The 24247-nt window shown below is 39.5% G+C and overlaps 1 protein-coding gene across 2 annotated transcripts in view; it reads right to left on the bottom strand.

The window, feature by feature from the left end:
- DCT (dopachrome tautomerase) overlaps nucleotides 1-24247 on the bottom strand; it is a 45954-nt gene that overhangs the window by 4167 nt on the left and 17540 nt on the right. For both annotated transcript variants that reach the window (XM_051849930.3, NM_001297493.1), the window contains 3 exon segments: nucleotides 20307-20486; nucleotides 17670-17805; nucleotides 1259-1460 (listed from right to left, as the gene is read on the bottom strand). In XM_051849930.3, the coding sequence (XP_051705890.2) occupies nucleotides 1259-1460; nucleotides 17670-17805; nucleotides 20307-20486 (518 nt within the window).

Below are 24247 nucleotides of genomic sequence, written 5' to 3'. Positions count from 1 at the left end.
CTCAGTCTGTTCCTGTTAATTGATTATTCTCAGAGGAAATGGAGGTAGGTCAGGATACACATTATTATAATATTACGTTTTAAAAAAGGAAATACGTTTAAAAGAAATGTCCTCAGCTGCCCCAAGAAAGGAAACTTAAAATTTGTTTAGAGAACAGGAAGTAGTAATGAAGAGCTAGATGGAAAAAGAAGACAGGGTCCAAGGCCTGAAAGACTGAGTTCGGAGAGAAAGACTGGGTTCAGAAATCATCTTGATTACTTTGTCAGCTGAGATGTAGGGAAGACAAAACAGACACACATGGGGAAAAGCCACCAGTAGATTGGCTGCGTATTTTTCAACTTATTGACAAATTAAGATTTTTTTTTATTGTTTTCCTTGTCCTTTCCTAACCTGCCCTTAAATCCTTTAAAGAACATGTGGAGCTTTACTGGGGCATGAACAGAGAATAATTATGTGTGTCCCTATATTCACATCTCAAAATATCCTTCCGTGTTTTGAAACCAGGGAGAAAACTTAATGAAAGCTCTGTAATCTTAAAATGTGCCTTAAAAAGTCAATTTAAAAATACATATATAAAGTTCCATGTAGCCCAATCTGTTGACAAGTTGATGTCAACGCTCATAAACCTACCCAGTGTGCATGGTATAGATTTTTTGGAAACAAACTGATCCAGTTACAAAATAATGCAGCTGTATATAAACAAACAATAAAAATATGTTCTTATTGAAAATTGTTATTCATCTGGGTTGTTGACATCAATTGTTTAAACACTGCATTATATTATCACTTGCCTCAGTTACTGAGTTTTTCGGGCCTCTGCTTGAATTTTGTACTCAAAGTAAAACATGTACTTGCCTTCCTAATCCTGGCCCTGCCTTCATGTAATGATCCCTAAGTCCTGTCCAATGTGAATTTATTGGTTAGAAATTTCAAACAAACTTTGGGATTTTTTTTAATTAATCCTATTAATTCACATAGACTCATCATACCAGGAGTAGGAGTAGATAATTCCTCTGTGAAATAAGATCTCTTAATAGCCTACAGTTTTCTAAACCAAGAATCAGCCAACTAATCCATTTCTGATGTTTCACTGGAAGTTTAATGACTCATTTTGTTAAAAACATATATTCTAGAAAATGGCCAATAAACTTAACTAGACTTGAGTGCTTCAATTAAAGGTCTTGGTTAATGTTGAAAAGAAAGCAAGCTCCTTTGTTAGAAGGATGAATCACCCATGTAGAGTTGTATTATTAGTTACCTGGCAGATCAATGGCATAGGTATAGCCAAGTTGCTCTGTGGTTACAAACAGTTCCTCATTTGTCACCGGAGGGAAGAACGGCACCATGTTATACCTGCGATTGTGACCAATGGGTGCCAGCTCCTGAGGCCAGGCATCTATGGGAGGGTCATATCTTTTCATCCACTCATCAAAGATGGCATCAGTAAAGGAATGAAGGACCTGTGAGAAGAGTGGACACAATGTTTAGTGGTGATGGGTCTATTCCAACCAGACCAATCCAATTGGAGCATTCTCTAAAGTAGAATGGAGTTCTTCGGACAACAGGAGCTTCTCTGGACTCCATGTAACCATAATGACAGACACACTAGCATTCTCAGTCAAGTTTTCAAGGCTGGATGGACATCTCTCTCCAAAAAGGATTCAAAATTCCTATGTCAATGAACAAATGAAAGTTCATGTTAGAGATTCAACCTTGGTTGGGAATGTTTGAGGTCTTCAACAAGTGTGTGTTGATTATTAATTTCATAAAAAGTATGATAAGCTATATATTCTGGTCAATATTCAGATGCTTTGGTTTAGCAGGAGAGGAAGAAGATGTTGTATTTACTGGTATTACAATATAAATGGACTGTAATAAAAGAAAAAGGAAGGAAAATCTCCAAAATTGTTTTTCAAATCTTTCTTATCAGGAACACCTTTCTATTTATTCCTTTTATAACCCTCTCATTCAAATGCTTGGTGTTATGCCTGTAAAAGGAAGTCTAAAAATGTAATGCACACAGTGCTCATTTTATTTTCTCAAGAAAGCTGTTAAAGTCCTTTTCAAATACAGCAATTACTATGCTTTAAAATATTAATAGCAAAATTTCCAGATTATAGCCTTGATTTTGCAACAGGGTATAAATGTGAGAGTTAAGTGCAGCCTCCATGTCTGGCAGTATGAGTTCCTCTTGTATTCCTACACTGCAAGTTTAAGGAGCTCAGGGACAGTGCTTGACTCCTTCCTCCTGCCTCGATTTCCAGGTCATGTTGGGGCCTGTCATATGGAGGTAGAGAGGTTGCTATTTCAATAAACAGGTGTTCATTGAATGCATTGTTCTCGTCACCTTCATCTCATCTGTAACACTAACCAAATCATGCTATAGCTTGTTATTTATCTACCCCCCAACCCCCCCAAAAAAAGAGAAAACAAGATCTCTAACTCCTTAAGGTCAAAGAGAAAGTCTTTTCACCTTTGAAGTCTCAGGCTTAGCTTGCAGCCAAGATAGAGCCAACAGTTACTAAGTATTTGTTGGCTGAAGACAGTGTCAAGCAAAGTGGTTTTATTTAAATAAATGTTGGCCCCCATTCCTGTGCACTTCTCATCATTCAGTTCTTCTAAAAACAAGAATGAAAAATCCTTTCCTAATAAAACAGTAGAAAAACCCTCAAGCTTCTTTTTTTCTTCCCCACGATTCAACCTGAGGGACCCCTGACCGGCTGAAGCTCTTTCCTCAATCTGCAATGCTTTTCTTTCGGTTTTCCAGCATCAGAGTCTCTGTCCCTGCACTATGACATCACTACCACTATCCTACCCCACTTCACCCTCATTGCCCCCAGTCTGAATTCTTTGCCCTTTGCACTTCTCAATGGATTTTGTTACACCACCCTTTCAGCTATGTTAATCGTGTTCATTTTAGCAGACAGTGTTTTCAAGCTTTACCCCTGGCTCCTTCCCCCTTATTTTTACTTTGCTCCCCCTACTCCAAGCAGCAGAGAGAGCTCTCCACCTGTATGGCCTCCAGGGGTTACATCAGGATAGAGAAAGGAATCAAGTGATTTACTGAAGGGATTTCTTTCCTGAACGGATTTTTAAAGTTCATGGCAGAGATAATCATCTCAAAAGCAAAAGCATCAAATTATAAAATCTGGCTTTGCGAGAGAGAAAGATTTTTTGAATTCTATAATTTAGGCTTTGAGTAGCAAACGTTAAGGCTCGAAGGAAGAGAGGCACAGTTTCCTGCATCAGCAGCAGCTTGGGAAGAACATGTGACCACAGAAACCAGGCATGTTTCCCACAAGCAGAGCTCAGAAAGGACATATTTGAGGAGAGGCACCATTTCTGGAAAAGGAGATAAGTGATAGTGGTTGGTAGAGGTACCCGAAACAGGTACCTCATGTTCTGGGCCTGTGAGACTCCAGACAGGACTGGTGCTGAGGGAAAGGGGGGAAGAAAAGGGAGCTGTGCTTCATGTTCCCAGCATAGCCAGAAGAGCCTGCAGGCATCAAAGAGAAGTCTTGCTTCAAACATGGAGTTCAAGCAATAGAGGTAGAATGCCCAAGTGGACAAATGCTACTTGTTACTTAGCCAGCATCTATCCTCAGCAATTTTTTTTGCATTTCAACTGAAGTAAGGTGCCAAGATATCCATGAAATTTAGCTGAAAGTCATTGGATGGGATGCCTATGAATAAAGGTGGACATTCAATTGAAAAGTGTGTCTTTTTTTGCCTTTCCATTTCTACTTGCAACTTCCTAGAACATAGATGTGATGGCTGGAGCTTTTCAGTCTGTTCAGTTGGCTTTTCACGCCAACAAAACATTAAGAAAGGAAGCACTCATTGAGAATGGCAGAGCAAAAAGACAGAAGATATTCATGATAATCATGGAGATGCTGCAGCAGCCCTGAACTGCCTGCTAGTAGAGCTATTTTACATAATAGAAAAGTAAATCTCGTTTGGTTACACTTCTGTAATTTGAATTTTCTGTTCTAAGAAACTAAACTAAATTCTAAGTGAGACACTGAGAAAATGTCTAAAAGTACATGCAGTTGCATTTTCAAAAAAGGGTCCATAATATCTCCTGACTCACATTCTTTTCTAGAATCTTATATACACCCTCATCAGGACTTGGAGTTCATCTGCCCTCACCTTGAAATTCAGTTCATTTTTTTATTTTCTTACAACCAATAAAATACAGAAGTGACACTGTCTGATTTTTGAGGTTACATCATAAAATATATTGCTTGCCTGTCTTATGCCTGAGCTCTGAACAATCACATAAAAGCAACTATCTCAAGTAGCCATTCTATGAGAAAGCCCAAGTCAACCCACACAGAGGGACCACATAGAGAAGTTCTGAGATTTCAGGAAAAGACAGAGAGAGGATCTTGACCAGCCCACAGCTGCTTCAACAATGTCACCATCTGACTGCAGCTTCATTGAATGACCCTAAACTACAAGTGCTCAGTCAAGCCCTTCTCAAATTCCTGACCCCCAGAAATTGGAAGAATTATCATTATTGCTTTAAGCCTTCGAGTGTTGGAATGATCTGTCATGCAGCAATGAATGCTCAGAAGGGAAAAAAAAAGGTCTGAGTATGATCATCACAGGCTCATGCTTACCCCAGCATGTTTAAACAAAGCAGGTCCTAGTCCCCAAGGAAAGGGAAGAGGTGCTGAAAGGGGGACAGGGATAAAGCTTGAGATGGGAAGGACACAGCCCACAGACCTGATGTTGGGGCATGACAGCAGACTAAACATTAGCAGTAGACACCAGCCCATGGCAGTTGGTAAAATAGAGAAGATAATATATCCAAACACCTAGCATGGTGCCTCTCAAGTAGGAAATGTTTATTAATTGGTTATGTCTCATGAAGATTCCATCATTAGTACTATTATTATTTTAATTTGGGACAAGGATCTGTGGAAGAATGAAGAAATTTGCATTTTGCAGCCATACAGAGACTTTAAAATCACATTCTCTATACATACAGCCCAATGTGAAGCTGTCTCTAGCACTTAACAAATTGATTAAGTTTTATTCATTAGTGCTTGCTCTGAGTCTAATACTACGCTAAGCACTTTGCACAAAATAATATCTTGATTCCTCAACAAGGCTGATTTGATAGGTGTTATCTCTTGTTAGTTTTCCCAGGGTGTTGTAGCAAAGCACACAGACCAGATGGCTTCAGCAGCAGACACCTGGGATTTCTCTGTATTGGAGTCTAGAAGTCCAACGATAAGGTGTCACCAGAATCGGCTCCTTCTCTGTCCTGGGAGGCGGAACCTGCTGCATGCCTCTGTCCTAGATTCAGGTGGCTTCCTGGTACTCAGGCATTCCATGGCTTGCAGATCTCTGTCTTCTCCTTCACACAGGGCTCTCCCTGTGTGCAGGTGTGCAGGTGTCTAGCCCCAATTTCCCCTTTTAATAAGGCATGATTTGTGGTGATTTCAATGACACTCCATTGTCATCCTAATAGTATTAAGAAAGGGGACCTTTAAGAAATAATTAGGTCATGAGAACTCTGCCCTCAGGAATGCAGTAAGACCATTATTACATAAGTAGGTTAGTTATTGTGAGAGTAGCTTCCTGATAAAAAGGATAATTTTTTTCTGATTTATCTCTGTCTTGCACACTCACTTGCCCTTTCACCATGTTACAACGTAGCAGAAAGGCCCTCGCCAGAGCCAGTGCAATGCTCTTGGACTTTTAAGCCTCCAGAATCATAAGGCACATAAACTTGTATTGGTTATAACATACCCAGTCTATGTTATTCTGCTATAGCAGCCAACAATGGACTAAGGCACGACTCCTGTTAGAGATCTAACCTATTCCAGTATGATCTCATCTTAACTTACTGCATCTGCAACCAATCTATTTCCAAACAAAGTTATATTCTGAGGCACTAGGTATTAGGGCTTCAAAATGTGAATCCGAGGGTTGGAGGAGGACATAATTCAGTCTATCACATTATTATCCTACTTTGTACATGAAGAATAAAAGACACAGAAATGTTAAGTGATTTGTCTAAGATTACACAGATAATATTTGAATCTGAACTCAGGAAGTCTGATTCTAAATTCAGAATTCTTAATCCCCATATTCTGTTTCATCTACCCCACCCCCTTATAATGAAATACTATAATTCTCAGGACAAACTATAATCAGAGAAATCAAGTCTAAAGAACAGACTCAAGTCTTAACAATGGGGAGAAGGTATACAGTTTGATCTTTGACCAATCATGAACTTTTAGAAATGCTCTAAGTTCAAGCCAGAATGTTATGAGAAAAAGAAGAGTCTTGCATGATATAAGGAAGATGTAGATTCAGTGATGCCACAGGACAATAACTATAGTAAAGTACCATAATTCACCCGATGTAAAGTGTAAATAATTAGGGAGGAACAAGACTCTAAAGTAGTTCAGTCTGTAGAGTAAAAGAACACGTTTAAAACAATGGGAGATGATAAGTCACAGAGGGGCTTAGAACATTATACAATAAATGCTCTAGAAGGAACTATATAGAGATTCAACAATTTATAGAATGTAATTTAGGAAAGGTTAGTATATTTCTTTTGTAATTAAGAAATGCTAAGAATATGCAAAGAATACAATAAATAATAATAACAAGCAATAATGTATCCAAGGCTGGAAAGAGAAGTAGTGTAATTTATAGAATAGGTATTTTTGTTAAAGTTGCAGACATTGTTTCTCAACAAGAGACCTTGAATGGCTCTTGAGGAACAAACAGTATATTTGTTAGACACAAATTGAAAATGAGCTCAGTCAGTATTTGTATAAAGGCCAAAGGTCATTTGAGGATAAGAAGTAAAAGATAAGTAAAAATATATTATTGTTGCATTTTATCTGCCATGGAGATACATAACTGCATTTTGATGTTAGAAACTGAATGATTCAAAAATGGGGCTCCAAATTTTGTTATATGAATCTGTTCTATCTTGTTCCAAAAAATAATAATAGGTGCATGAAAGAAAAAACACTAAATGTCAACTTGGAGGCAATATTGAAGAAAACATGATTATGTGGGCTTTCAAGGTAAAAAAAAAATTTAACATACTATTGTAGAAGAAAGCAATCAATCAACAAATACTATCCTTGCAGGCATAAAGAAAATAAAATCTAAGAATGTGTGCATCTCTTTTTGAAGATCACTGGAGGGTAAACTTACTATGAAAGGGTTTTAACTTAGGTAGCTGTAAATTCAGATTCCTATCACACTGGTGAAAAGAAGGGTTTCTGTGCCTGGAGAAAAGCAGCCATGAAAAATCTGCGGCTGCATAGATGTGTGTCCATTACCAAAGGCAAGTACACTTTGCCTTTTTCCACTTGAGTCCATGTGTTACTACCCAGAAGACATCATTTGTAATCAGAGCGAATCATGCTGTGGTATCATGATACTTCGCTGATTCTCTGAGAATCAGACCTGAGAATTCAGACATGAGTGTGTAAAAGTCATGTGATAGACACGAACACAGATGCATATGGGAACTCCAATGTAGAACTCAAGGTGGAAGACATGGATAAAAAAATTAAGTCAGAATTTCTGAGCAATAGAATTCCAAATGGTAATTCCCAAAAGATACATTTAATTGTGCTTGTTACTTGGGGGAAGTATTTATTTATTCTTGCCTCTTCTATCAAGGATTTGAAGCAGTCAGAATGTTGGCTTCTCATGTCCCTAAATAAGCCATATACAGTAGGCATGAAACAGTTAAGTAACACCCAAGCTTCTACTAGTTGGTTAAGCTCTGCACAGGTACTCCATTCAGGGGAACAAGAAATGATCTCCTATAGACTGAATGTGTGCGTCCCTCTCCCAACTTCATCTGTTAGAATCCTCTGTTAGGAACTCTTAATATGATAGTGTTAGGAGGTAGGGTCTGTGGGAAGTGATTAAGCTATAAGAGTGAATTCCTCACACATGGAATTAGTGTACTCATAAAAGAGAGTGCCTTCTCCCTTTCAGTCACGTGAGGACACAACTAGAAAATGGTCTTCTAAGAACCAGGAAGAGTCCACCACACACCAAATCTGCTGGTACCTCAGAATGTCTGGAATGCTCAGAAACATATGTTTGTTGTTGAAACCAACAATCTAAGGTATTTTTGTTCAAGTACCTTGAACATACTAAAACATAATCATAGATTTAAAAAAAAAAGGCACGGGGGCACTTTGAACAATAATCGTGTCTTCTAGGCAGTGCTCAGCAAGGGTGGCATGTGTTTCCCACGTTGGTATATTTGTCTCTCCCCACCTTTCCATATCTACCCTCTCATTGCCCCCTGAGCAGACAGAATAGAAAGTATTTCTCAGGCATTTCAGAGGAGTTACAAGGGGAACACACCCTCCTGCAAACCTTTGTAAATAGGATTGTATACAAAATAGGCACACACACAGAGATGAAATGTATACAATTTATGAGGGACTTCAAAAAGTTTGTGGGAAATGGAATTGAAAGATAAGCTTAGCTTGTTGCAAAACAATTTTGAAATCCTTGCACAGTTCTTTCGTAATGCACATTTTCCATGAACTTTTTGAGATCTTTGTACATTGTTCATAATATATAATAGCATGTATATGAAAAATATTAAGAGATTAGAAATTTAATTACCAAACCCTTGAGAAATAAGGCTTACACTAAATATCATACTTCTAACAGATGAAAATAGAGGGTTACAACAGAGTTCTGCTGTTGTTTGTCAACTTTAAGCGGCCAGATCAATATGCATCAGAAGCAAACAATACATATTGAAGAGAGAGAACCAAGGTGATACTATAGGAACTCCAGGTAGAGACTAAATGACCCCAGGTCATTCTTGGCTATGGAATCATCAAAAGTCGAGGAGAGAGAAATTCAACCAGAGAATCAGCTTAAATTGGTATATAAATTATGGCTGTCATTCTATTCATACTTTGTTTGATCAATAATGAAGTATATATAATTCATACCTTATAGAGGTTTGGTTCTTCTCAACAGAGTCTATGTTATCCTTACAGAGCCTAGAGTTGAAAAGAACTCCTTTAGGTGGCACTTAGCAACTGCCGAATTAAAAAAGCAGTCTCCCATACTGAGCCATGCCAGTCCTCCCACACTTCCCAAACAGGCCATCAGTCACCATGTCTTACACCCCAGCTCTTATAAAACTCATTGAGGAAGTTACTGTACATCAGTTATTATATGTTGGGGCAGATGTTTAACACAGCAGCCAGGACGCTGCTTGGGATGCCCATATTCCCTAAAGGAGAGCCTGGTTTGAGTCCCTACTCCACTTCCAATTCCAGCTTCCTGCTAATTTTCACCCTAGGAGGCAGCAGGTGATGGATCATGTACTTGGGTTCCTGCCATTCATGTGGGAGATTATTGTGTGCATTTTGAGAGTGAACTAGTGGATGGAAGATTTCTCTCTCTTTCTTTCTGTCTCCCTCTCTATCTCTCCCCCTCTCTTTCTCCATTCCCCTTCCACTTCCCCCTATTCCTTCCAAATAAAATGAAAAATAAATTTTAAAGATAGTATTTTAAACTATATAGTAAATAAAGAAATATGGCATTTTAAAAACCAAATACATACTGAAATAAAACTAATAGTCATCTTTTCAAAAGCAATGCAAAATCCTTCAGGCCTGCCTTTCACCCATTAGTGTTAATTCCTATTAACATGATCTAACAGGAGTGAATTACCACAGCCATAATGAATGCAACAGTGAAGGGATCAAGTTAAGAATTGTTTAAACTGACAAAATGCAAAATTGTAATTAGAAGACCAGACACAGGGAAATTTTTGAGTAAAATAATTGTTTTCATAATCTCTCTGCAGTCACTTACTGGTGGGTATGACCTTAAACACATTTCTCAACCTTTTTGACCTTTATTTCTCTATAGTTAAAAAGGAAAGTAGTTTTCTATCCATAGCTTTGTGAGATAAGTGAATAATATTACACAATATCCAGCACAGGGGCTGTCACAGAACAAAGGCTCAGTCATGAACAGTCTCCTAACGAAAGTTCATCAAACTTCTGTGGAACGTTGGCCACTTTTCTCTAGGTTAGACAGGGTGTCAGGGATCACATTAGCTTCCCACAATGAAACCTAGAAAATATACCCTTATTTGACTAGATTATTGTTTTACAGAAAAAATATCTAAAGAAGACATTGTAGTTTTTACTTACTTATATAAAGAACAAATTACTTTCACTAATTCTGACTTTTTTGAATCTTTACTATTCTCTTCTGTTTCCTGAAATCACAATCCTACATAAACAGATTACAGAAAAGGAAATGCAAACAAATTTTTAAATGCATGAAAATATGCTGAACTTCGCTTATATGGACAGGAATGCAAACTAAAACTCACTGAAATTCTCTGTACCTATTAGTTTGACAAAGATGAAAAAGTTTGATAACACAGGGACAAAGAGCATAATGGGGGAGTGTTGCTGTCACTCTGACACATGCATGTTAGGAGGGAATATGTGTCCTCATTCTGGAGACATCTGGCAATATCTATGGCATTTCAAATGTACTTGTTTACCCTTTAATTCAGTGAGTCAAGTCCATCTACTTAATGTTCAGGGTTACCTACTGCAGCATGGTTGTCAAGCAGAAGATCAGAAACCTCCTAAACACCTGCTATGGTTTAGCTGTGGTCTGTCCCCACTGAAACTCAGGATGACATTTAATTCCCAACTGTGTTGAGAGGCTGTTGTGACTACCGAGAGGCAAGTAGGTCGCGAGGGATCTGCCCTCATAAACGGACCCATGCCTTTCTCGAGGTGGAGTGTGAACTCTCGCTCTAGCAGAACTGCATGTTTACAGTGGGAGTGGGTTCTTATAAACGTGAGTTTGGCTGTCTGAGCTCTCTCTTGCCTCCTTTCTGTCACACGCGCTTCATTCACATGCATCTGCCAGTGATGCCCACGTCCTGCTCTTGAACTTCCAGAGGTTTGAGCTAAATAAGACTTTTTCCCTTTGTTCTCAGCCTCAGGTATTTTGTTATAGCAACACAAAACAGACTAAGGCCATATCCATAAATAGGAGACTGGTTAATATTTCAGGAAAAATCCATATAACTGAGTATCTTACTGCCAAAAAAAAGGAATCAGAAAGCCTTTTATGAACTGATACATAGTAAAAACAAGTAAAAATGGAAGAGAAAATAAAGGCACAGAAGTGTCTATGGCATATGTTCCCATTTGGATAAACATATAAAACATGTATATATGTTTATTTGTAAAATACATCTGGAATAGTAGAGAAAAATGATAAGGAATAATGATAATTGATAATTATAACTGTATAAAAGATATGAAAATATGAAAAGAAACTAAAAATTGAGATAGAATTATGGGCATTTTGAAACCTTTTCCACTAATATTACTGCAAATATATATAATATAAAAATAAATAAACCATTAAATATAAAAATTGATATAAATTTTTTAATTTCTAAAAATATATGCATTTCTAAAAACGTGTTTTTCCTTAACGAAAAATAAAATGGATCAATTTTTAAGTGTTTCATTTTTGTGGAATAAAAGCAATTTCACATGGTTTCTTTTTAAAATTTTCAATAAAAGTCATACCAACTCAGAAGTATTTGGCATGAAGGATCATCAAAATATTCACTAAAATGCACATTATAAAAACCAAGTATGGGGTGGGCATTGTGGTGTGGTGGGTGAAGTTGCCACCTGCAGACACTGGCATCCCATGTTGACTCCAGTTCAGTTCCTGGCTGCTCCACTTCCAATGCAATTTCCTGCTGAAGCCCCCGGAAAACGGCAAAGGACGGCCAGGGTGCTTGGACCCCTGCACCCACGTGAAAGACCTGGCAAAGGCTTGTGGCTCCTGGCCTCATACTGTCCCAGCTCCAGCTGTTATGACCGTTTTAGAAGGTGGGGGATTAGCGGATAGAAGTTCTCTCTGTCTTCCTCCCTATATCTTATCTCTCCCCTGCCCTGCCCTGTAATTCTACCTTTCAAATAAATAAATAGGATAAGTCTTTCTAAAAATTAAAATTAAAAAAGTATGGATTTCAAAATTTTTTGCTCCAAAATAAACTATCTTTTAATTCCATTTTTCCACAAATATTTTGAAGTACTCTCAAATTACTGTCCTTGTTAAGAAATGTAAGTGGTAAGAAAAATGTGTATGTGTCTTAGTCCTCCTAGAATTTGTGTGCAAGGTGAAAAACAAATGTGAATGTTCAGCGACTTTCATCCATGCAACCTGTGGACCCCTCAGCCATTGAGGGAATGGAAGGGTGTAGAACTCACCAAAGGAAAGGCACTTTTGGAAAGAAGATACCAAAATCACAGTGAGATACCATCTCATTCACTAAGACAGAAGATAATAGTATTAGTAAGAATGTGGAGAAAAGGGACCCCTTACATATTGTTGGTGGGATGGAAACAAGTATGAAGGCCCCTCAAAAAATTAAAAATAGAACTACCATGATTCAGCAATTCTCCTATTGGGTATAAATCCAAAAACAATGAACTCAGTTTATCAAAAGGACATTTATAATCCTTTTTTTACTGCAACACTATTCACAGAGGCCAACATATGGAATCAACAAATTATGCTTTTAAAAAAAATATTTGAGAGAAAGAGAAATAGAGGGACACACAGAAAAGAGAGCTGCTGTCTGCTAATTCACTTCCTAAATGCTTTCAATGGCCAGGAATAACTCAGTCAAAGCCAGGAGCCAGGAACTCAATCCAGGTCTCCTATGCGAGTGGGAGAAGTCCAACTATTCAAGCCATCACTGCTGCCTGCCAGAGGCTCCACTGGCAGGAAGCTGGTGTCATGAGCGGCAATGAGGAATCAAACCCAGGTACTCCAATGTAGGGTGCAGGTCTTCACTGCTAGGCTAAATGTCCATCCCCATATACACTTTTAATTATAGTGTCTTTATAAATTGGGAAGAATATCACTGTTCTATTGCACAGTTTCTTTTTTGGCAGTTAGCTATTTAACTTTACAGTTCATTGGTCATCTTCTTTTTTGTATTTTATCTAAATTTAATATTGAAGACAGCACTACCTAGCATTCCTGTGGCCTAATCTTATTTTCCATGATAAATGTGTGGCTTTGCTTCAATTATCTTAGGAATTATAAGACTCTCATCAACTGGTTCAGAGTTTTTCCTATATCTTAACATTCTGCCTTCTTTCACTCATTATTGTGATCCTACACAACTTTGTATCTCTCTTGCTTGAAGAGATTTCACAAAGTAATTCTAATAAATGTCATGTGCAATGTGTTTGCATGAATGGCCTTGTGATTTGAAATTCCCGAAGCTATAACTCTGTTAACTGAAATGCTTACGCCTAGATCTCAAAACATACACACACACACACACACACACACACACACAAATCATTTAAGGCTGAATTGGCTTCAACATAAAATTCTTCATAAATAACAAAGTAATTGTGAGTTCTGAAACTATCACAAAGAAAGCAGTGGTTTTCTATATATTTATGTGTATATGATAACATATTATCAAAGAAAAGAAGACAAGGATGACTAAACAGCTAGCATCTTTGAACTACATGTAAGTTACAGAATTCCTCAACCAGGAAGTTATAATGGGGCTTCCATCTACAGCAAAGTGAGAAATATGACCATAGAAATAACCCTACTGCAAATAAGGAACATTGGTTCCTTACAGCAGGGGTGGCAAGCTAAAGCCTGAGCACCAAATAGGTCCCACCAAGTGTTTTTGTAAATACAGTTCAATTGGAACACGGTGCTCACTTGTTTATGTTTTGTCTTCAGCTGCTTTCATGCTGCAAGGGTAGAGTTGCGTGGCTGCAATGTAGATCATCTGGCCTGAAAGCCTACAATATCTGCCATCTGGTCATTTACAGAAAAATAGTACTAAACCCTGTGCACCTGGTGGGTTTCCTCAAAAAGAGATATGGTTCAACAGTCCTGGAAACTTACGATGCTGCAAATCGGAATAATAGCATCAACATTATTTCCTTTAGTAGAGGAGCAATGTTAGGAATGTAATTTTCAATTTGCCAGATGATGTCTCTGTTCTTATAATATTTTGCAGTTCTGGATAAGAAGTATTATGACATTTTTTAATAAATATGGATTATGTGTACAAATTGTATAGCTGAAAAATATATTTTGATGAATATTTATTTAGAGACAAATCATTTGGGTAAATAGCAGAGGAAGCAGATACCAGAAGTGCTTGGCATAAGATGCCAGCTGAGATGACAGCCAGAGCCGGGATCTGGAATGTCAGTTCAGATCCACTGAACAATGGGACAGGCGCTCTTGAAAACAGCAGAGATGGCTGTGGCCCTCACAAATCAGCCCCACCTGGTTAGAGGCTGGGACCAACGTTCTGACTCCTGACGGCCCCTCCAATTAACGCTCTGCACAAGTATTAGAGAAAAGTATTTTTTTCAAAGGAACAGCTCTACTGACTGCTTCCGTCTCAGGATTCTTGAAGCTCACTTCTGCTGTGCTTAAAGCTATCTGAAGAGCCAAAAAGTTACTTAGACCTGGGAGTCCCACCCCTCACGCCATTGGGCAAGCTTGGAGTCACTGGAAGCTACACCTTTATTCTCTCTCCTCTTGTCACCTTTTATTGTTGAATAAAATAATAAATCACCCTTGAAATACCTCTGACTTTGTCCTTGTTATTAACTTGCCTTGGGGCACAGCTATGCCATTATGGAGAACAAGATAAGGAAACTTAAAAGATTGAAAATTGAAATCCAACACATACTTCTCTAATTCTTTGCCACCAGCTACCATAAAACAGATTATCATTTTTATGATAACATTTTATTGCCCTTGACGGTTCTAAAGCATCTTCATATTATCTGAGTCTACTAAGAATCACTTAATGAGAACAACACTTTTTCCCACCAGGAGATTGAGTCATGTGACTCACACTTTGAAGGGAGTGGGAATAGAAGCTCCATATTGTTCACTGACATTTCCAAGATTGAACAAGTAAGTACTGAATTAAACTGACTGGTCTTGTAATCCGTTGTCCCTTCTGCTATGCGACACAGATTCCTTGGAGTTCAGCAAAACAAAATGCTACAAACTGATGTTTGGGGACTCACTATATGGCAGACTGAATAGTCCACCCAAATTAATATGTTGAAATCCTTTTTTCATTTTAATTTTTAATATTTTATTTATTTATTTGAGTGGTAGATTTATAGACAGAGAGAGGGAGACAGAAAGGTCTTCCATCTGCTGGTTCACTCCCCAAATGGCCACAACAGCTGGAGCTGGGTTGATCTGAAGCCAAGAGCCCAAGGCTTCTTCCAGGTCTCCTATGTGGATGCAGAAGCCCAAGCACTTGGGCCATCTTCAACTGCTTTCCCATGCCATAAGTAGAGAGCTGGATCAGAAGAGGAACAGCCAGGACACAAACCAGCACCCATATGGGATGCCAGCACTACAGGCAGAGGCTTTCCCTACTATGTCACAGCATTGGCCCCATGCATTGACGTCTTAATCCTCAGTGTGCCTACATTTGGAGAGGGGCCTTACAGGGAGATACTAGTGTTTAATGAGGTCATAAAAGTCAGGCTGTCATGTGACAGTAGTGTCATTAGAAGAAGAGACACCAGAAATCTTGTTCTCCCTCCTGCCACGATATAAGGACATAGCTAGAAGGTCTGGGAGAGATCCTTTACCAGAAGTCAAGTCAGATGTGCTTTGATCACAGACTTGAACCATGAACTATAAACTTGTCTGTGGCATTTTGTCATGTCAGTGTGGTCTGAGGTATGTTGCTAAGATTCACATTCAAGTGAGAAAAAATTAGAAAAAAAATAGTTTTGTGGTTTTTCTACCACAGTAAAATCTAAATTTCATAATATAAACTCCAAAAGATGGCAAAATAAAGAAGAACAAGAGGTGAAATTTCTCCTGTAATTGCTCCTTTATCCATCTATCCAAGACATAAACCTCTGAAAACAGATGGCGTTGAATTATGGTGAGGTAAGCTTGTGTCAAGTGGAAACACTGTTGGGGCTCAGCGGCTGAAATTCGAATGTGTACATTGTCTGAACACTAAGTCAACTGAGTGAGCTGTACTTGAGAAGGAAAAGGCAGCTTCTGACAGCCAGGAGCAGTCTGGTGTTCTCAGGTAGGCTCCAAGCCCCCATGAACATCAATGTCAGACAAGGCCACTCTGATGAAAACAAGACGAGTCCACAGCCATGTCCAAGCACAGGCAAAGCGTGAACGCTGTGAACATACCCAACAGCCCTCTCCTGGATAACCTCAAAGACTGCTGCAGCTTTAGCAGTTAGAGCTTCCACCCAGCCTAACCTTCCCTCCACGTACATAATAGTGGCACACCCCACCATAAAATCACACTGCTTCTTCACAGCATTCTGTCCAGAGCAAAACGCCTTAAGCCCTGCCCCAAACAACCTAGTATGAGCCTATATCCTGCCAGGCTTCTATGACACCCACTGCGGCTCTCCAGCTCCTCCTGCAGCTCCACACAAGCAGGAATAAAGCCCCCACGTTCAACCACAGCATCCCCTCCTATGTGCAGGATACATGTGCCATGACTCTCAGTAGATGCCCAAGTTCCCTGGTGGTACCGAACCTCATAGCTGTTGTCTTTTCTCACACACACCTATGATGAGGTTCACTGTATAAATTAGGCACAGTGAGAGCTGAACAAAAATGGTTAATAAAGTAGAACAATTATAATAATCACTGGGATAAATGTTTTGTGAAAGTGGTCTGTCTCTCGTTCAAAGCATCTTAATTCCTCATTGATCCCTGGTGATATTTTTGGACCAGGGTTAACTCTGGGTAACTGAGACCAGAGCAAAATCATAGATAAGGGGCTGCTGCGCAGATGTACTTCTAGAAGTCTTTGGATGCAGGGCATTGGCTAAGCGTAGCTGGATAATGAGACCTTGACTATCATACCCCTACACCATTTCTGTTTCTCTCAGGACTAGTCCTTGGTGAACATATCTCAAAAACTAGTAAAACTTGCAATACTGAAACATAATCCCATTGTCAAGTTTGTCCTTCTGTTTTTAGGTGAAACCCAAATCAGATTCAACTATATCAAGGGAGTTCATCTCACTTTGAATTTTCAAGAACCATGCATCTCCTCTTTACTGTCTTATATCTCAGAGGCATGAAACCTATCAACAAATGAAGTGAAGTGACACTAATGTGGGTTTTTATATTAAAGTTGTTGAAGGCATTTGTCATCTTCGTCATTCCAGACCCTTCTCCATTTTCCTCCCCTCTTCTGGCTACCAAAACCTTTCTTTCATGCAGGGAACTCACTAAAGCTGCCTTCATCTCACCAGTGAAAAATCATGTATCATTTATGCAAATTCATGATATAAATTTTATAAAATAATGATAGCATTATTCTAATTTATGAATTATGGACTGTAAACTCCTATTTAAGGTCATTAAAAAGCAGACCATCCCTAAAAAGTATGGGTTTTTGATGAAGAGAGGTGGCGAGGTATAAACGTATCTCTATGGTAGCAATTACAATTAATTTATAGGTTCATAGATCACATTATTCACACCAAAAATAAACACCACTTATGGTAATACAAATAAACTCGATATATTATCTAGAAAAAATTTTCACTATTCTGAGCCATTGAACGTACCACAAAAACAGGGTCATTGGCAGCAGAATGTGGCAAAGCGCTTGTTCCATTCAGGAAAGAGTGTACCAAGTTATGAAGACTCCTCACTTGAGAGTCCAGGGTCCCATCCGCTTTATCAAACCCTTCCAGGGCATTCCTAGGAGAAACCAGCATGTCAGTAACAATGGGCAAAAGCTGATAAAAATCTCTTTATTGTTGCCAGACTTGATCACAATCTTCTAATAGGAATGGTAGGGATATGAGAAGCTCTGTCATAGCTAATTAACTAAGAATTAGCCCCAATCTTCAAAGATAATCCTCTATAAGGGGAGGGGATGCATGATGAATGCTATTTTTCCACCTGCTCAGTTGAACCATCTCTCTTTTGTGTTCTGGATGAAACAAATTTACCTTAAAATCTTTCTCTCATGCCCTTAAAACACATAGTCTACATTTTCTGGATAATTTTTACTGCCAGGGCTCAGAATCCTGCCCAGCACACTGTAATCAATATTGAATTAACATATAATCTTACATTCATATTTCTAAACCAAATAGAACTTTAGCTTGACTGTAATCCATACAGCATTCTAAGCATATCCAAATATTCCCTTCACCTTTCTCTCTTGTTCCTCAAATCCCTATTCAAGAAATTCTAAATGTCCACACCCTATGTCTGTGATGCTCACACCTAAGCACACCTTGGACTCACTGGAGAAAAGCACAGATTTCAGGCTCCAGACTCAGAATTCTGAGTCAGGAGACAAAGGGTGGATCCTAACAATGTATATGTCAATCAACTCCCAGATGATGCCAATTAGGGTGGCCTAGGCACCACATTTTGAGAACTACTCCCCTAACTCGATTCTGTAGGGACAGACCTATTTTGATAGCACTTTTAACAAAACTCTTCACCTTTGTTTGATACCATCTGTGAGCTCTGTTCTACCCTAGCATAAATTATGAGCCCTGCTCCCCTTAGCACAGCCTTGATGCTTACGTTCAACCTACCCTGCCTCTGACAGTTAGAGAGAATTCAGTTTTAGCGAAGACCATGAATCTATTCAGCACCCCTTCTTGGAAGCACCATCCATCTTTTATTTCTGTATATGTATCTAGTAATTCTTTTTTAAAAACTTAGTTTTTTTATATAGAAGGCAGAGTTACAGACAGAGAGAAAGCAAGACAGAGAGAAAGGTCTTCCACCTGATAGTTCACTCCCCAAATGGCCTCAACAGTGAGGGCTAGGCCTGGCTGAAGCAAGGAGCCAGGAGATTCTTACGGGTTTCCCACATGGGTAACAGGGGCCCAAGCATTTGAGCCATCTTCTGCAGCTTTCCCAGGCCATCAGCAGGGAGCTAGGTCAGAAGTGGAGTAGCAGCAGGCGCCGTGGCTCACTAGGCTAATCCTCCGCTGCGGCACCGGCACCCCGGGTTCTAGTCCTGGTTGGGGTGCCGGATTCTGTCCCGGTTGCTCCTCTTCCAGTCCAGCTCTCTGCTGTGGCCTGGGAGTGCAGTGGAGGATGGCCCTACACCTGCATGGGAGACCAGGGGGAAGCACCTGGCTCCTGGCTTCAGAAAAGCGCAGCGCACTGGCTGTAGCAGCCATCTGGGGGGTGAACCAACAGAAGGAAGACTTTTCTCTCTGTCTGTCTCTCTCTCTCACTGTCTATAACTCTACCTGTCAAATAAATAAAAAGGAAAAAAAAAAAAAAAGAAGTGGAGTAGCTTGGAGCTTGGGACTTGAACCGGTGCCTATATGGGATGCCAGCAGTGCAGGTGACAGCTTAACCCGCTACACCACAATGCTGGCTCCATAATAATTCTTAGTCTTTTTTTGGTATAAGAAAATTAATAGTTGGCCTTCAAATTTCAAGTACTAAATACTGCTGCATTCAATTTGAGTTGAATTTTGCCTACGGTACTCCTCTGAGAGCTCAGACCACAAGATTAAGGTTTGTGGCCAATAAGCTTCTAATGTCAACATTACAGAAAGAAGAAAGCAAAGAAAAAGAGCATGAGCATTTTAAAAACATGATGTCTTGGGCAGGTGTTGTAGCACAGCACCTTTAGCTACTGCTTGGGACACCCACATCCCAGAGTCCAGTTTAAGTCCCAGCTATCTTCTGCTTCTGATCCAGCTTCCTACTCATTCGCCTGGAAAGCAACTTATCATGGCCCAAGTACTTGGGTTACTGCTACCCACACGGCAGACCTGGATGAAGTTCCTGGCTCCCAGTTTTGACCTGGCTTAGCTCTGGCTCTTCCGGGCATTTGGGGGAGTGAAACAATGGATGGAAGATCTTTCTTTCTTTATTTATATTTCCTTCTTTGTCATTCACCCTTTCAATTAAAATAAAATTTAAAAAAATACATATTTAATAGGGTATTCTGATTCTAAAGACTGTATCTATTTAGGCACAGAAATTAGAAATACAAAAAAAAAAAAGGTGGTACTGAGAAACTAAATCAGAAGATATGAGAAACAGTTACAGAAGGTGCATTCTGACTTTCTTAACACCAACCCCTTCCTAACCTCCCCAATGCTTAGTTTGTAGATATCTTCCTACACCTGGATTTTATTCTAGTCCATTACATGCCCAGGCATGAACACCTATGAGTATGGTAAGTGCCAGTCGGCTGAGCTCAAAGCACCAACCTGAAGCTGAAGGTAGAGTTCTGGAAGAAAGGAGGATTGTCAAACTTCTGCAGAGACAGACAGTCTTGTATGTTTCTTAAGGTTGGCAGCTTCTCACTATTTCTTCCCACTTGATTTCTTCTCAGCAAACCTTCATAGGTGCCATTACACAGCGTGACCCGGCGGTTGTAGTCATCCAAACTAAGATTTATAAGAGGATTAAAAATAACACATATTAACTCACCGATAATATCATAAACTTGAGCCCAGGTAAATATCAGGGTTATAGTCAAGGTAAAATATTATTACAGCTCTCTTAGAAGGGTCAAAACTATGTGGCTATAGAACTACCCTGAAAGCAATTGTGAATTGAGAAGTTTCAAAAAGGCAAAGGGACAAAATATGGAGATAGGCACAAAAATGAATGATAATTACTACTGCATTCGAAAAAGTGAGAGTGTTTGTTTAAAAGGTAGGATGGTGACTCCTATTTTGTGCATAAGAATCTCTAGTAACCGAAGAGAGAATAGAATGGTCTGTACGTGGCAGAGCTAAGACAGCTTTGACAAAAGTGGTTCTGTAAACCTAGGAAAGTACTTTAGGCAAAGTCAAGGCAAACAGAGGAGGTCAAAGTAAAAACCAGTAAAACTACAGAGAGAACACCAAGAAAATGGTTGGGAATTGTCCCAAGGCTTCAGGTAAACATGGGGATGTGTAGGGGCCCCATACCCATACAACATCATATCCCACATACCAGGGGTGACCTAAAATTCTAAACAGAGCCTCATTTGGTAAGTGAGGAATTTGACAAGTGTCACTGTGTGAATTTAAAGGGTAAAAGGCTAGCACCCAGGTGTGAAAACACAATCAGCACACACATGGGTATGAAAGAGGCCAGGACCTAAACACCAGACAAAAAAAGGCCTCCAAGGGCAGCATTGCCCAAGGTGTGTTCTAGGGAGATGGTCTGTGAAATAAGAGTTCCAGAGTCATATACATGTAGGCTCTTGAAGAATACGTTTCTCTAGGAAAGGCTTGAAGACATTCTAAAATTTCATAAAATCATTAACACTCAGCCTTCTCAAAAGTTATTTGGGGGCAGGTATTTGGCCTAGAGGTTAAGCTGCCACTTGGGCCACCTGCATCCCATATCAGAATGCCTGGATTCAAGTCCTGGCTCTGCTCCCAAATCCAGCTTCCTGCTAATGCATACCCTGGGAAACAGCAGTGAATGTTCAAGTACTAGAGTCCCTGCCATCTGCATAGGAAACTCAGATTGAGATCTGACTTCAAGATGGCCCGGCCCAGGCTGTTGCAGGCAGTGAAGGAATAAACCAGAAGATGGGAGAGTTCTCTTTCTCCTCTTTCTGCCTGTCCCTCAAAAAATAATTTGGGGCCCACATTGTGGTGTAGAGGGAAAAGCATCTCATACTAGTGCTTGTTTGTATCCCAGCTGCTCCACTCCCAATCTAATGGCCTAAGGAAAACAGTAGAAGATGGCACCAATGTTTGGGTCCCCTCAACCATGTGGGAGACCTGGATGAAGCTCCTGGCTCCTGGCTTCAGCCTGGCTCAGTCTTGGCTGTTGCAGCCACTTAGAGAATCTCTGACTCTGTCTCTCTCTCTCTCTAACTCTTTCAAATAAATAAATAAATCTTTAAAAATAACAATATACTTTTAAAAGTTTTAATCACAGACACTTCCTTTTAATACTACATATTAATATCTCAAGCAAGGCATCATGGGAAAATGGCTCCTCATGAAATTAGGCACAGTCATGGGAAAAGAAGTCCTCAAAAATGGAGTACTGTGCCAAGGGCAGTAACAAATATACAGGATGTAGATGATGGGACCTTAGCTAGTAGGATCCAGGCACCTCAACACACATAACTGCCCAGAGTAGGGTGTCAGGAGGGAGGCTGGAAGCCGAGCTGGGGCTTGGTACACAGGAGTGGAAAGCTGAGGAATGGTGTTTAAAATGTGGAGATTGTAGGGGAAATAACAAATAAAAGAAGCAGAGGAGCCTCTTGGGGAATCTTTTCCCAAGAGGGAATAGTCCTTGACTCCTTTATGGTTTTGTTTTCCATGGTTTCAATTCTCTGCAGTCGACATTGATCAAAAAATATGACTGTACTGCAGAGGAATGAAGATATTATGAGGAAAGAGAGATCACATTCACAAAACATTTACATAGTGTATTGTTAAAATTATTCTACATTATTAGCTATTGTTGTTAGTCTCTTACTGTGCCTAATTTAGAAATTAAAGGTATGTACAAGGGTATTTCATGAAAAAGGAAATAAAAGAAGTTTAAAAAAAAGATATTTAAATAGTAATGGAGGATTTCAATTCCCCACTTTCAGCAATGGACAGATCAAACAGACAGAAAATCAACAAGGAAACAACAGAGTTAATCGACACTACAGACCAAATAGACCTAGCAGATATCTAAAGAGCCTTCTACCCTACAGCCACAGCCACAGAATACACATTTTTCCAGCCAGTACATGGAATTTTCTCTAGGATTGACCACATACTAGGCCATAAAGTGAGTATCAGCAAGTTCAAAAAAACTGAAATCATGCCATATATCTTCTCAGATCACAATGGAGTGAAGCTGGAAATCAACAACTCAAGAATCTACATCATATGCAAACACATGGACAATGAACAATATGTTCCTGAATGAACAGATCATAGAAGAAATCAAAAGAGAAGTCAAAAACCTTTTTTGACTTAATACCATTGGTTGAACTATTTACTTAACATAGAATTAATCATAGGTGTATAAAGTCAATTGAAAATAGATAGCAGTAAAAAATAAGAGTGGGAATAAGAGAGGGAAGAGGGGCCATAGCAGGTAAAGCTGCCACCTGCAGTGCCAGCATCCCATATGGGCGCCAGTTTGAGTCTGGGCTGCTCTACTTCCTATCCAGCTCTCTGCTACAGCCTGGGAAAGCAGTAGAAGATGGCCAAAGTCGTTGGGCCCCTGGACCCATGTGCGAGACCCAGAGGAAGCTCCTGGCTCCTGGCTCAGATCAGTGTAGCTCCAGCCGTTGCAGCCAATTCAGGAGTGAACTAGCAGATGGAATACCTCTCTCTCTATCTCTCTCTCTCTCCCTCCCTCTCTCTGCCTCTGCTTCTCTCTCAGTGTAACTCTGATTTTTCAAATAATAAATATTTAAATAGAGAGAGAAAGAAAGAGAGAGAGAGGAGCTGTACAGTTCAGCACACATTCTCACTGACTTACCCCTAAGGGTAAAGCTAAAAACTTGCCATGGAACTCCAAATCCCATTAAGCTGGGTGGTACTAATGCCATCTTACCTGTTAAAGTGATCATATTCAGTGATTAATTGACCATATAGATAGGATTAAGTGTCAAAGGGATCACATAAATAAGACCAAGTGTCTGGTAATAACAATAAGATAGAATTAAAAAGGAGAGAATGTTCCAACATGGAAAGCAGTCCACAAAGCAGACCCATAGCATCACAAATGCCCTCAACAACACTCTAACCTCAGAATCAGCCCTGAAGGCATGCGGATCTGGCTGAAAAACCCATGAGAGCATTTCAAGCATGGAAAGCCAAGACACTGTAGCAAAAAATGTCATATATGAAGGATCTCTGTGAGTGAGACCCTAGTGGAAAGAAGGGGCCACCAATGAAGAAGGTACCTTTCTCTGAAGGGAGGAGAGAACTTCTACTTTATTTATGACCCTGTCTAAATACTGACAGAGTTTGTGGACTCAAAAGGCTTCCATAGCCTGGGCAGCTCATTTCAAGTGATCATTATTTATGATCACTGACATAATAAATAAGAGTGCTAACTGTTAAATCAACAGGAGTCACTGTGCATTTACTCCCCATGTAGGACCTATGTCCTTAATGAGCTGTACTATGAGAATTAACTGTAAAACTTCTTCTCAAACAATACTTTATACTTTGTGGGGGGATGCAAA

This window comes from Oryctolagus cuniculus, chromosome 9 (assembly GCF_051225735.1).
Source record: "Oryctolagus cuniculus isolate XC-2025 breed Fujian yellow rabbit chromosome 9, ASM5122573v1, whole genome shotgun sequence".
Classification (NCBI taxonomy): domain Eukaryota; kingdom Metazoa; phylum Chordata; class Mammalia; order Lagomorpha; family Leporidae; genus Oryctolagus; species Oryctolagus cuniculus.
Note: the sequence above shows the minus strand (reverse complement) of the source record. Positions and strands in the feature narration are given on the sequence as shown.